Source organism: Solea solea, chromosome 11, assembly GCF_958295425.1.
Source record: "Solea solea chromosome 11, fSolSol10.1, whole genome shotgun sequence".
Lineage (NCBI taxonomy): Eukaryota > Metazoa > Chordata > Actinopteri > Pleuronectiformes > Soleidae > Solea > Solea solea.
Genome location: NC_081144.1, coordinates 9,872,116 through 9,886,616, shown reverse-complemented (window position 1 = coordinate 9,886,616; position 14,501 = coordinate 9,872,116). Strand labels below are relative to the sequence as shown.

The window sequence follows — 14,501 nt, the reverse complement described above, 5'->3', positions numbered from 1 at the left end:
AATAATGGCAAATCACTGGCATATACTCCAATCTGATGCTCAACTCAAGGATGTATTCAATGAACAACTCCTAATGGTTTTCAAAAGTTCCTCCCCTCTCTTCCTGTGGTTGTTGTAGCCAATGTACTTAATTTTTCATGTTGTTGCAACTGCTTCAAACATCCTTGCACAGGCAAATTAGTTCTTAAAAAAGGAATTATTTCACGTCTTAACTACATCTGTAATTCATATTATGGCATATGTTGGGCAAACAAGTAGAGCATTAAAGCTCGATTTTTAGCACATTTTTTATAGGTTTTTACTTTCAAGGAGAGAACACTTGGATTCACTACTTGGAAACTCTGTCACCACATGAACTGAACATTGACTATGACCTAAAGTGTCTCATTTTTTCTCATTTCATGTATAGTTGTGTAGTTACATGTTTTTTGTGACGTATACACTGATGTTAAAACCTTGTCTGTACATCTATTAGAATCCTCTTTTTTTTTCGTATTGCTATATTTTGTATGTTAAAATGTCAAATCACCCCTTGATTGGTCCCTCCCAACTGTTGTGAACACCACCACTTGTGTCAATGAAGTGTTTACGGATACTCCACAAATAACTGAACAGTCTTCATTGCGCACAGTCTGTTCAAATTATGTTAAAGTCGACAATGTTTCCTGACATTATACACTCAAGGCTGTGTCTTTCATTTATATCTATAAGCTTGAATCATTTTCATGAGTTTTTTTAAATACTTGCAGCTCCCTGCTCTGTACGTGGAGTTTCTCTTTTGGCCACGGGGAGGCAGTGCAGGCTGCAGGAGAAAATTCCTCAGCTCTTGGAAATGTCACACCAGCAGTGCTGTACAACACAACACATTTAGTGCCATGGTGTGTTACATCATGTTTCATGTGTTGTTTTTACACTTGCACAGAAACAACACTGTTACATTAAACTGACCTAACGGACGTAGCTGCAGTGCTCGTCCACCCCCCCAGCTGTAATGTTCCAAGTGCACAGTGAGATGTGGCTGGTGTTTGACATGCCTGTGGCCGTGGTATGTCTGAGGAGCTGCTACTATTGTGCAACTGCAGGCAAGCACTGCTGCTTTCAGTGCTGCTCGAATTCCAGTCCTGAAGTAGTTCAGCCTTTGCGAGGAAAGGCGGATGGACAGGTTTTTCTTTGCATTGTGGCGGGGAACTTTTTTTTTTCTCTCTCTCTCTTAACTCTCCCTGTCATGGAGGCAGAGTTATGTAAGAGGGGAGAGTCTTCCCACCGCCCCTCTCTGTTTTTGTTTTTCTCAATGAGCCAATGTCTCCCTGCCTAGGCCTCACAGCCTGTCCAGTAGGCCCCTTTCCTGGAAACGTAGCCTAGCAGAGGCCACTCAGGGGCAGGCCTGCACAGGAGAGGAGGAGGGGGGGAGTGTGTGTATATGTGTGTGTGTGTGTGTGTGTGAGGGAAGGAAGGGGGGGGGGGGGGGGGCTCTTCCAGCAAATCACATGATTGTAGCCCCTTCAGTCCCAGCCCTACATGAGCCTCAGATGCTGCAAGCACATTTTAACAGCTAGTTTGTCATCTGCAGGTTTGGATGTAGCTAATGCATGGCAGAGTGCATCCATATGGCTGTAAGTAGAAGCTGTGGATTCCCAGGTGTGAAATGTAGAACTAGAACCACAACATTTGATGGATGGTTTGTGTGTGAGATGAATGTGATTTTTATTTTTTCATCTCTTTTTTTTTTGTAATTACTGTCAACACCACTGATTTTTATTGTGCAATATAACAATAACAATTCCTACAATTTTTTTTGTTGATTTTTAAACCAATCCAGTGCAATTAGTTTCCTGAAATATTGATAGAATTACACTTGAGTGGTGATTTATATGTGACAGATTAAGAGAGTAGGTCATAAGGGATTTTTTTTAAAAAGGATATCTTTGAACCACTGTGCTGTTTTGTTCCTGTGGCACACCAGAGCAGGCTGATTTAATAAGATGCAATTACAATAATCATTAAATGTATTATTGTGTTGTAAACAAACAAATCTGCCAAATAAACACAATAAAGCGGAACAAAGAATTACTCGTGCTGTTTGTCAGCATTATTTTAAAATGATACATATCTGTTTTCATGCCTTTTCCTTTCCCTCTCAGGGAGTGAACCGTGATGAAGTTCAGATCTCAGGTTTGAAGTGCGGTATGCATGATTTATTCATCCTTTCACCTCGTGTTGCTTTCTTTTTACATGCTTTTGTAGTAGTTCTGTTAACAGAGGAACGACGGGTGTTGCTTTTGAGTAGAATCTGCTGTTTGAAGTCAGTCACATGTTTTTGGGCAGATTTTCCAAAGGTACAACTCTGAAACGCTCAGCGCGGGCCTTCCTTAGCACCATTTGACCCCTTCACTCTTTCTATGCGTCTGTGTGTCTTCTCTGAAGGAATGCACATTCTAAGAGAAGGGGCAGAGATGCACCAGAGATCATGGAGAGATGGATTTCAAATTGATTTAGTAAGCAGTGCCATCAACGTTAAAGCCACATGACATTCTCCAGATGCGCCGCCCGTTATTTTGTGTATATTTTTATATAGATCTGTCAGTGCTGCCTTTAAATGTCCAACACCAGGAATGCAAACAGCGGGGCCATTCTTGTTTATGCCTTGCACTGTGGCCACTGTGGGCACTGGCTTGGGCTTGTGGTGTAATGGGCCCACATGTGTTTGGAATTGGTACACCAACAAGCTCAAGTGAGCTATTCTTTTATTAACACGTTTTATTTTTTTTCATATTGTTTACATCTGTTTACTTCTGTTAAATAGTATGGACGAATGTAAGCTGTGCTTGTTGTTCTCCACCTATACGTCATTTGTATGATATGTGTCTGGGTGTGTTTCATGTGTTTCAAAATGCAGCGAATAGCTGCTGTGACATAATAAAACTTAAGTTGTCCATGTGCACTGAAGCAAATACATCAGTGTGACTCATTTACTTAGAGGTTTATTAACATCCAGAGCATAAAGAGGTACTGTGGATCCTCAAAACAAATGTGTTGCTGCTCACAAACTTACTTAACACTGGGTTATTTTTAAATAACAGGATCTGCCTGTAATTCAGACTTTTCACACTTTTTTCTACTTATTTACTGGATTTGGACCCAAACAATAAAGGTTTGAAATCCAAACTGTGCCGTGTGTTTCATGATACAACTGTCATGCAATTCTCAGGACCAGGAGCGTCATGGTAAAGTAACATTGCATTAGAACCTGTGCGCATTGTTGCTGCACATGTATACGTGACAGTTGCTGCAACACAGTCCCCCAGCATTTTCAGGCAAAACAAAGTTACCGTTTTATTTCATTACTGTGTCACTGGAGGGAAGTGAAATGAGAGGGAAAACGAAAGGAGCCTGGGTCAGTGGTTTCACTCTGCCCTCTGTTACCTCCAGATATTTAACACTCCTGAGGAACACGCAGCCCTGCTTGGAGTTACATCTTCTCACTAAAAGACTGTAGAACTGCTTAGACATGTTCTGGGTTGTTTTTTTTACTGTTACCTTTTAAGATTTAAACTTAAATGGATGTCATTACTGGTAATGATGTTGCATTGTTATCAAGTATATGACAATAAAGAATCTTGGATCTTTAGTCCCCCCATGCAGACAGATATACTGTCAGAACATATACTTTATAACTATCATAAAACAATGCTTATCAAAGACAAAATCTACTGAAAAGCAGTCTAAAAGTAAGTGACTCCAGGGTAGAAAAAAATTAAATACAAATTTTCAGTCATCTGTAGCTTAAGAGTATAAAAAACCAACACACTTAGACTCAACAGTCTTTATATATTTATTTTATGTGGTGTGTGTATTATATACACTGTTACACAATTATATAGATATACATACTGTACCATACTATTATTCAATTTAGTAAATAATAGACAATAGTGAATGTAATATTTATAATAGTCCGTAACAGTGTTTCAACGGGAAATACACAGTCTGTCTTCATGTATGGGCTAATTTAGCTTTAACGTGTGTTAACTCACTCTGTTCTGTATTTAGTAGTTTATTTATTTGTTATTACAAACAGTGTGATCTCATTTGCGGGAGCAGCGTTGGAATGTGTTCGCTGCGGAGCGTGCGGGACGGGGAGGAATGCCTCGACCACGCCCACATCCCCTCCCGGCCGTCCAATCACGAAACGGAGACCGTTTCAAGGCGCCCGCGGAGTCCCTACCGTAGAAAAACAAAACCCCGGATAACAACAAAACTCGCATTTTACATCGAACTACGCGCTGGGATCGATTTTTCCGCACCAAAGACCACGCGTGTCGCCGAATCTCGGCGTTTTCCGTCGCTATTTGGCGTCTTTCGGGCGGTGTTGTTTATCTGTAGTAAGGGGGGGCTTGAAACCGGCCTCACTTGCCCCATTTCCTCGGTTGTTTTCCTCCTCTCGCCTGGATTCTCCATGTTGTTAGTGCAAAAGTGAGGAGTTCGCTGCGACGGGAGAGGGGGCAGCTCGGCGATATTTCCACTAATAGTAGCGATAAACACGAGACGACGGAGCGGACACAGCCTCAAAAAGCCTCCTTAAAACACATTTCCAAGTGCCTTTCCCTCCTCCTCCCTCCACAGGCAGCGGCGGACCTCCGAGAGAAGGAGAAGCGGCGGGGGAACAAGACGAATCCCACACTCTCTCACCAAGGACCGTAAGTGAGGCGGGCTACAAGTGAACCTCGATAAAATCGACTTATTAATAAAACCCAATGAGGGATGCCCATCCGTGCTCGGGGACAGGATTTGAGGATTTTGACGGCTCCGTGATTGTCAGATGGAAAGTTCTGTTATCACCCAAGTGCAGAAAGAAGACGTTCAAGTGTCACCGAAAGCAGGTGAGTTCGGCCTGCGTTTGTACGTGTATGTTTTCTGTTAAAACATCATTTAACATGCGACTGATTTAATATCAGGCCTGTTTGTTTTCAGGATAGTGAAGGGGGAGGAAGCCTGTAGTGTAGTGCGCCCATTTGACAGTTACGCTCTGCGGATGGTGGTGGAGCGCGCTCACAGGCGCATTACCATTTTAAAAAAACAATTTTTTTTACATTTAACTCCTGATTATTATATTCACGCTTAACGTCTAGAAAACACAAATAGATGAGTTTCAAAAAGAAAAAATGTGCTTCTGTGGTTCTTTACCTGAGCCCTAATTTGTTTTTTTTCTTCAGTGATCACCTGCAGATCATTCTAGCTCTTAAATCGATTATCATGAATAACATGTTTGTGCCAGAGACAGTTTTATTGTGCACCTCACACTGTGCTTTATCACAGCCAAGTGATTCATGTTGTATTGGATGTAAGATCAAGTTCACGGTATCCATTACGCACTGGGTTTTCCATCAACGGCTTCCAGCTATTGTTGACCACATTGTCTCTCTTTTTTATTCTGCATTCTGTGTTGTTGTTGATGGAATTTGTGTGGCTTCTGTTCGTGTGTTGTTGTGATTATCACCGAGGTTTTGTCGGTGCTGTTGTTGTTGCTGCTGGTCTGGTCGATCCAAACCCAGCTGCCGCGCATTTATGCTTCTCAGGTTCCAGCTTGTTTGGCACGTCCCATATTGCTACTACTACCAGGTAGCGCATGAGGACCTCCTCGTGTGTCAGTGCAGGGATCGTTATATCTACAGCGCAGTCATAAAGCCAAGCTGTTGCTGTGCATGTGTAAACTACACCGTGGTGTTTTGTTGTCCATGTTCAGTGCGCATCGGGAGAAAACTGCTGCTGCACTTAAACGTTTGTTTTTTTCCAGTGCAGCAGCAAACAGCGCGTTAAATCACAGTGTGTGTGTTCTACGATGATGGCTGCAGAGAGGGTCTACAGAGGCTGTGGATTAATTAACAGCAGCGCTGCATAGAAATACCAGGTGCCGCGGTATTGACAGCGGAATGCACAAACACACCCCTCTGCACACGCCCATTGTAGCGCCTTCAAAGATTCCGTTGTTTGCACGCTTTCCTTGCGCTTGAATGAGGCTCCGCTCATTGATTCTGGCTCACCATTCGCTTGGTAATATCGTGCATATTGCATGATTGTGGTGTGTTTAGCCCCAGGTATTGATTTGGTTATGAAAAATAATAGTACCATTTTTTTTTCTCCCTGCATGTTTTGTTGGAATGAGTACATTTAAATGACCCTTGATTCATCACTTATAAGTATCTACAGGATTATGTGTTTTGGGTTGTTTTTTTCTATCACACGACGAGGAGATTAAATGCATGTGTTATGTCATCCATGACTAGTACTGCCCTCCTGTGGGAAATCAATAGGCTGAATTGCGCTGACTGGCAATGTACAATTCACATCAACTGGCTACATACATCTGGACTGTGTTAAATCAAAACAATATGAGAGATGTGTTGTTGAACTAATGGAGGACATCTACAGAATAACAAAAGTAGGATGACCTAATCGAGCCCTAGTGTCCTTTGTCTCTTGAACGTGTAGTTTTGTAACATGGTCGTTGGTGTGTCTGCATTCCGTCTTTAGAGCATTGAGGGTTAGCAGGGTGGACACTAAGAAAAGGGTAACTCACAGAAGGAAGCAGCTGGGTGGTACACACTTCTGGCTGCTGAGTTTATCAACAGATGGTCTCTTCAGTGTGTGTTTATGAACTACGATGACACTGAATCTATTGGTATAACTTCAAGCAAGTCCTCACTTGAAAAGAACCTTAGAAGGGACTTGTAAGAATGTTTCCCCCACCCTTTTCTTTCACTGAGTCTTGTCAAGTCTGCTCGGACAGCCACGGTTACAGTGACGGATCAAAGATGTGCACAGAGCACTGAGGTGTGACTGCTTGTCCAGCTCACTGACTGGCTGTAGCTCCAGGCAGCTCTGGAAGGTCTTGGAGTTTAAAATGGTTGGAATGTTTTCTGTCTGTGTTTTCTGTTGAGGGTACTGCTGAAAAGTGTGGGTTTTCCCGCCCTCTGTGATTATATAACATGTACCAGCCATTTCCAGCAGCAGAGGCAGGCGCATTAAAAACAGATTTCATGTGCGGGCTCTGCCATTTGTATAAACAGATGGACGGTGCCTTTAGAAGAGAGCAGGTTTATTCTATACATTTCAAGCCACATAAACCTGATTGAGTAGTGTTTGTGATGTTTTTTTTTTTATTTCTCTTTTGTTTGTAAGAAAGATTTGTTTTGTGAGAGGCAGAAAATAAGCAGTTGTGGCATGTAATCCAAGGCCACAGTGATCATCTTTATATTGGCAAGATGTAGTTTTGCTGTGCTATGTCTTGAAAGTCTCTCTTTCTCTGTATTGAACAGGCCAGGTGAACCAGTCTGCCCTAAAACAGCCACGGAGTTGTAACATCTTCAAAGCACTCTTCTGTTGCTTAAAAGCTCAGGATGGCTCCAAACCACCAACACCACTACCACCACCCTCCCAGCAGGCCTTGCTGGATTCACAGGAAAATGGAATGGTTGTCAAGGTAACACTGTTCTTATTCCAGCAATATTTTTCTCAACATTGAAAACAATTTGTAGTCCTGTCTTTATTTCTGTTTATTTAAGATTTTACTTCCTTGTCACACCCAAACACACACACACACACACACACACTGTGTGCCATAAAAGGGGAGGCATTTCAATAGCTTGTGTGCTTGTAGAAATATACTTAATATGCTGTTGTAAAAATGTCCTTATTATTGTCTTGAAACTTCATTGTTTTTTTTTTATAGCTGAGCACTAAACCCACCACTGCACCTGATCTGAACATCTTGAAAAGCTAACCGCCAACTGTCTGCGGATATGAAATTACTTTGATGATCGTACTTGATCCTTTAAGGAATATAAGAACGACAAAGTGCCTCGCAGTCCTTTAGGCAGGTGGCGAGAACAATGTGAATAATGTGCCTTGTAATTGCTGAGGTACGGAATAAAAAATAAAGCCCTGAGCACCGACTGCACACTGCTTACAATGCTGGTGAATGTTGTCAGCCTGATTACGGCTTTACTATCATGTAAGGGGCCTTTTAATGAGAAGCAATGTTTGTTCAAATTGTGGCGTAACCTCCAGCCTCAGGAGCAAACAGGAAGCAGCGCCTATGGGGCCTGGTTATTGTCTGGTAGGCACCCACTGAAATGAAACCAAATTAAACATTGGTCTTATGTTGCATTAGGGTTATTTTTTAGGAAGTGAAATAGGGCTGGTGTTATTCATGGTTACCATTTTCTCATCCTAAGTTGTTGTGGCTTAATGGATAAACAGCTTGTGTTATGTAATATCTTAATAATTAATTTTAGTTTCACTGTGCTCGTAAATAGACAGAAACGAAATTAGTGTAAAACTGGATATCTGGAAATTAGATTAGGTCATGGTAGTTTATTTTCCCTGCAGATGAACACCTTTAAAGTCTAACAAGATGCCCCTACAAAGTATAATCAAAGACATGAATATCCTGATCCTGAAGATATAAAATGTAAAAAGCTCTTGCAGTAAATAATTAAGTCCACTGCGTAAGCCATCATCACATGCATCCATTTATGAAACTGAGTCTTATCTAATTTCCCAAATGGCTAAGCTTTGATTTTTTTCTGTGAATCACTTGAATGTTTTAGAACCAAACATGCTCTTTAGCTTTATATATACCCCAGACAAGACAAGACAAGAATGGTATTAGTGTTAATAAAAAAATAAAAAAATCTGTGAATTCTTTTAAGCAGTTTGAACCCAGCCTGCTGCCTGAAGTGACGACCCAGGACCAAGGGAAGATTTGCGTGGTCATAGACCTGGATGAGACACTGGTGCACAGCTCATTCAAGGTACCCCACTTCTCATTATTTATGCATTATACTTATGTATATATGTAACGTGTAGAAAACCAATGTAACTTGTCATTAATGTGAAACTTAATGGGGAGCCATTTTGACTAGTAAAACTCCCTGTAAAATAGATTTAAGTCTCAAAGGACTTCCTGGTTAAATAGATGAAAATAAAATAATGGACTCTTGTTCTTAAAAAACAGTAATTATTGGTGTAAATGTCCCTTGGTTTGTTTGTTGAGCTAAAGTATACAGTACACAATGACAGAATGTAGCAGCTGTGCGTCCGCCTAGTTTCTCTTCACACTTGTGTGTTGTAACATCTAGTGAATTATTCTGCTGTTGTGTACTTTGATTTACATCGGCATTGATAACTTGTTATGTAATGCCATGTGAATGTGCACAGTGTGGCTCATGTGAATGAGCATACCAACCATCTCCTCTGTTTTCTCCCACTAGCCTATTAATAATGCCGACTTCATCGTGCCTGTGGAGATAGAGGGGACCACACACCAGGTAAAATACTGTGTGTGAGTGTGTTTGTTGGGTGGTTGGGGGTGGGGGGGTGGTGTTCGTGTATGTATGTTGATGTGTTTGCAGTGGTTGCTGAGCTGAAAAGGGATGGGTCTTGTTGTAACTGATCAGCCAGGCTTTCGGTGCTGGGATAATGGAGCCCTCTACTGGCCAGATGTTGGAAAATGGAAGGACAAGTATAAGTGATGCATCAGCAAGAAAACGGTCATTTGAGCCCCAGTTCATTTAAAATGTGATTTATAATTAAAACCTTTTATATAACGGTCTCTGTGGAAATATACATTGGAGAAAAGTTACACGTAACCAGCACCGTGTACTGGACAGTTTGTTCAACTTTGGTGTAGGGCCTCACACTTTTGAACACGTGGAAATGTAATTAACTCAGAAATGTGATTCCTGGGACCCCATGTGCTGCTGAGGAATCCTGTGTGGGCCTCTGCCTGGTTCAAGTAATCCAGGATAGGCTGGTTAACACTGACACGGCCTATTCTTGATTACTTGTTTCAGGAACTGGCCATTAGCACCTAACGGACGGAAATGATGACTTTAAATGTGAAGAAATAAAATATATCAGTTAAATAGTCCTATGAGTTGATGGTTTATTGTTTCTTTTACAGGTGTATGTACTGAAGAGGCCATATGTGGATGAATTCTTGCAGAGAATGGGAGAGTTGTTTGAATGTGTGCTGTTTACTGCCAGTCTCGCTAAGGTACATCAAATACTGAAAGAGATTTCTTTCACAACAAGTCTTTTGTATGCTCTTTTATAAAATCTCTTATCAATCACATGTTGTTCTGCTTCTCCTGCCTGTTAGTTCTCCTTTTATTGGTAGAGAAACTGCTGAACATGCTTTTGGTTAGTTGCCTTACCCTGCTCATGTTTAATTTAAACAATAGTTGGCTTCAGTGCTTGGTTGCACCACCTCTTTCCATGATTTGAGTGAAGAATCGTACTTAATCAAATTAAAATGGGTTGCACCACAAGCTAGTTTTTTTATGTAAATGTAATTATTAGTTTGTTTTGTAAAACTGAAACCAACGAAAAAACTAATGATCATTTATTAACATATGTCCTTTTAGAGTAAAGCTAATTTGTGACCGAGCACTGGAGAAAATGCAACTGGAAAAGTAAATTACTTACTATAAATTTCTCCTGCAACTACATGAAAAAAAATCTAAAATCAACATTTTTGTCAGTATGTAACCGCTTCTGATTCCAGAGTGATTTTTATAAGTCGTAATTATGCAACTTGCTTAGTAAATCATCAGTTTATACTTATTTTTACTCGTTATACATCTATTTATTAAATGTTTAAACCATATTTTCTATTTAAATTCAACCTATTCTATTCTTATGTTTCACTCAAAGAACTTGAAACTAGACCACATTGATGTGATTGAACCCGACCTTAGCCTAACAATAATTTCTGGATTTTTGTCTGACCTCATCGGGAAGGTTATTCTTGATTGTTTTTATAACATAGAGGGACTGGATTTATGAAGAGCTGGTGCAACCTGTTCCAAATGAGCAGATTCTGGATGAGTGCTCTGCTCCGTAGCTTTTTAATGTGAGAGTAAATATTCACTGTCAGTAGGAAGTCCTATTTAGCCTCAACCTTACACCTCCCTGCTTTTCCCTGTATACATCTTCCCTGATCTCCACCAGTATGCAGACCCAGTGACGGACCTACTGGATCAGTTTGGCGTTTTCCGGACTCGGTTATTCCGGGAATCTTGTGTATTCCACCAGGGCTGCTATGTCAAAGACCTAAGCCGCTTGGGTAGAGATCTACACAAAACCCTCATCCTGGATAACTCTCCTGCCTCCTACATCTTCCACCCTAACAATGCTGTGAGTTTTGATCTTCTCAGTAACTTATTTTGTGGATGTGCAGTATATACCAACAATATTGATGCTCGTCATTCAAAAGATGTAACATTTCTGTATCCTAAAGTTTATAGAGAACATTTCAGTTAGTTCAAAAAAGTAGAGGGGACAATAAAAACAAGTCTGTAAATTGATAAAATAAGCAGATATTGTTGCAGAGATTACATTTTCTAGTGTCAGAAATATTTAAATTGTTTGGGAAACTGAATATATTTTTCAAAAGTTATTTTTATTACTGATTAGTATTCATGTTTTTCCTCATCTGTTAAAGCAGTGAAACATGCCCACAGTCATTTCCTATAGCCCAAAGTGATCAAATGTCTTGTGTGAAACCCAAATATATTCAGTACAGTATTGGACAGGCATTACTTGAACAGAGCTAAGGCTGCAACTAATGGTTACTTTCATAATTGAGTAATCTGTCAATTACCGGTATTTTCTAGATCAATCAAACTGTCTCATTCAGTTTTAACAATTTTTTTGTTATATGGAGCAAAGAAACCAGAAAATATTCCCATTTAAGAAGCTGAAAAAAAATCAAATCTTGTGTTTGATTGTCTAAATAGTTGACAATTAATTTGCTAATAGCTTAAAACATCTTTGCAGCCTTAAACAGAGCCATTGTTAATGTTAACACCTGTGCTTTTCCTGCTAAAATATGTCTGCAAGGAAAAGGGCCAATATGATGAAGAAAACAGCAAATTTCACCCTGGGCATTAAAAAAATCAAGATAAAACCCTTAAAAGTGTCAGGGGCTTCATTGAAATGTATTCACCAGTCATATCACATTCTGATTTAAAACATACAGTTGTTTGGTTTCCTTCACATTTTCCAGTATATATATGAACCCACGGTTTATTTTCTTCAGGTTCCTGTGGTGTCGTGGTTTGATGATGTGGAAGATGCTGAGCTGCTCAACCTTCTGCCTGTGTTTGAAGAACTTAGTCAAGCTGAGAACGTTTACAGTCAGCTGGACCAGCTTCGTGGACATTAAGCTCTCAAGGGGCCTGCTAAGTTCCTGTTAGAGCTCTAGATTGAACTACAACAGAATTTTTTTGTTTTTTTTAGATGCTATCCAGTTGTTATCCTCTTTACCTCTGCACAAAACTAATGCTTGCAATGTGTTTAAAGCACGAGGTTAAGGAAATTCCAAGTTTGAAAAACACAATGTCTTTGGCTCAAACAAGATTATAGATCACAATCTGAGGCTTTTCCTCTGAACATGTGCTGACAATATTGACAACCACTATTAGAGTGATGACAAAGAGCAGGAAACAACAACCAAAGCAGTTCACAATCCACAATCACAATCACTATTGCTCCAGTTAGTATGAATATCAAAGTGGTTCTTTTGCCAAAGCAGAAGCCTGCGCTTGACTTGACTTTTGGACATTGTGGTTTTTATTATTGTGCCTTTAAGGAACAACAAAATAACATCAGCTCTTTTTTAAGATTTTTGCCAGATTTTCTACATTTATTGATTTCTTTTTATAGGTTGTTTATAAGGAAATCTATTTTTAAATAAATGGTAAATAAGGTTCTTCTATGCAACCAAATTCTGTATCAACAGACAGTACCTCTTTATCAGCCAGTCAGTAATTGCATTCAGCAGATGTAAACATAGCTGTAGTCTTATTTACCTGTAAATGAGAAGCAAAAAATGTGTTTTACTAATTTGTACTGCAAACATAATATCTACAAAAAACATCACTAGTGGTCAGACTGGCATGTACTTATTGTTTATAAGTTAACAGAGTGAAATTTTGTCTTGATGGATCAGTTTGGAGCAGACACACTGGAATATGTTGGCGATTAGGATGACCATAGATGCCACCGTTTTAGCCAATGTTTAATTACAGTCCATTTGTCACATGTTTTTGTGTTGTTACTATATGACAGACAACATGCACTTGTTTTATATCGACAGTGCTGAAAGTAAAAACTGTGCCTTTGAAATTCGGACACAGAATCGTGTTCTGCCTGAACAGAGATTTGTAGGCCTACGCACTCTGATGTGTCATGCTGAGCGTGAGAAAACACTGTCAAGAGCAGGTGTAAAGCCATGTGGCTGTGGTACTTGCAGTACAACACTTGAAAATATCAAATTTGATTTTTTTAACATGTATGAGTGTTTTTTTCTATATTTATTGGCCAAAAGAATCTGTATTGTTCAGTACTTTTTAATGCTTAACATTTTGCATTGTCATCCATATGCCTACTTTGAGGCGGGCCTTGCATTTGACTGTTTTGTCTGTGCCTAAATAAACATTTTGCTGTCAAAGTTCATGGGTATTTCAAGAAATACTTAAGAGTTAAATAATAAAGCTATAAATGCTATATCCAATCATGCAAGATCATGCATTTGAAAATTTATTACAATGGATATTTTGTGGGGTTGCGTTTTCTGGGTAATGTTTTTTTTTTTCTATGACGTAAAATGCCTGATGCAATTATTTCCTGCATGTTCCTACCAAGTAAAAATGACGATGAAAATATTGTGATGACCAAAAGTATTTGTTGCAAAAGTCACAATTTGTCTTTGTGTATCAGAATAAATGGCAAAACGAACATTTCTCAATGTGATTTGACCAAAGCTCTCAAAACCAGGGTGCTTATTTCAATTTCAGTTTTTGTGTGAGTGTTCTACCGTCTGAAACATACTCTCCCTTTCATCCAAAATAGTACATATTATTTCATTTAAATGTGAGTCTATGATTGCACTTACTACTGCAGGGCATTTCCAACAGCTTAGGAATTCCACATCAGGATTACTTCCACTTTTGAAACTAATTATTTTGGATAGTTTTGTACTAAACTAACATGTGTTGTCAATACTAGACTTTTACTTGTGACTGGGTGTTTTTGCATTGGGGAATCACCATTTTTTCAAGTAAGAATAATACATTTTACTTTTTTAAATCTCATTTACTCTAAAATGTTTGCCAGTAGTGGAAAAAAAGATGATAAAGGAAGTAATACTATTTTTGAAAAACACTTCACTTGGGAAAGTCCTGTGTCAAGTTGAGGATTGAGAGCAAAATGAATGTCCACAAGACATTTCTGAAGATACATTAATAAAAAAAAATTGAAAACAGCATCTAGTATGTTCTTACTTTTACTGATGAAAACCTAAATGACTAACTCTGAAATTACTTAAAATGGCTGTTTTTGCTGTGGGCATGACACATGACAGAAGCAAGTAGAGTACAAGGAGTAATATTTGCCTCTGAATTGTGTAAAGTTCAAGTAATAGACATAATGTAATT

General features: G+C 39.4%; 1 protein-coding gene across 2 annotated transcripts; it reads left to right on the top strand.

The window, feature by feature from the left end:
• The first annotated feature begins 4,231 nt into the window (after window positions 1-4,231).
• ctdsp2 (CTD (carboxy-terminal domain, RNA polymerase II, polypeptide A) small phosphatase 2) lies at window positions 4,232-13,803 on the top strand. 2 transcript variants are annotated; one of them, XM_058643130.1, is made up of 7 exons: window positions 4,232-4,880; window positions 7,317-7,480; window positions 8,712-8,813; window positions 9,273-9,329; window positions 9,965-10,057; window positions 11,014-11,199; window positions 12,104-13,803. In XM_058643130.1, the coding sequence occupies exons 1-7, from the start codon at window positions 4,820-4,822 to the stop codon at window positions 12,227-12,229; spliced, it is 789 nt and encodes a 262-aa protein (XP_058499113.1). In that variant the 5' UTR covers window positions 4,232-4,819; the 3' UTR covers window positions 12,230-13,803. The 2 variants fall into 2 exon arrangements, with proteins under 2 accessions (XP_058499113.1, XP_058499114.1); XM_058643131.1 differs by having other exon boundaries at window positions 4,234-4,880; window positions 8,715-8,813.
• Window positions 13,804-14,501: the final 698 nt, after the last annotated feature.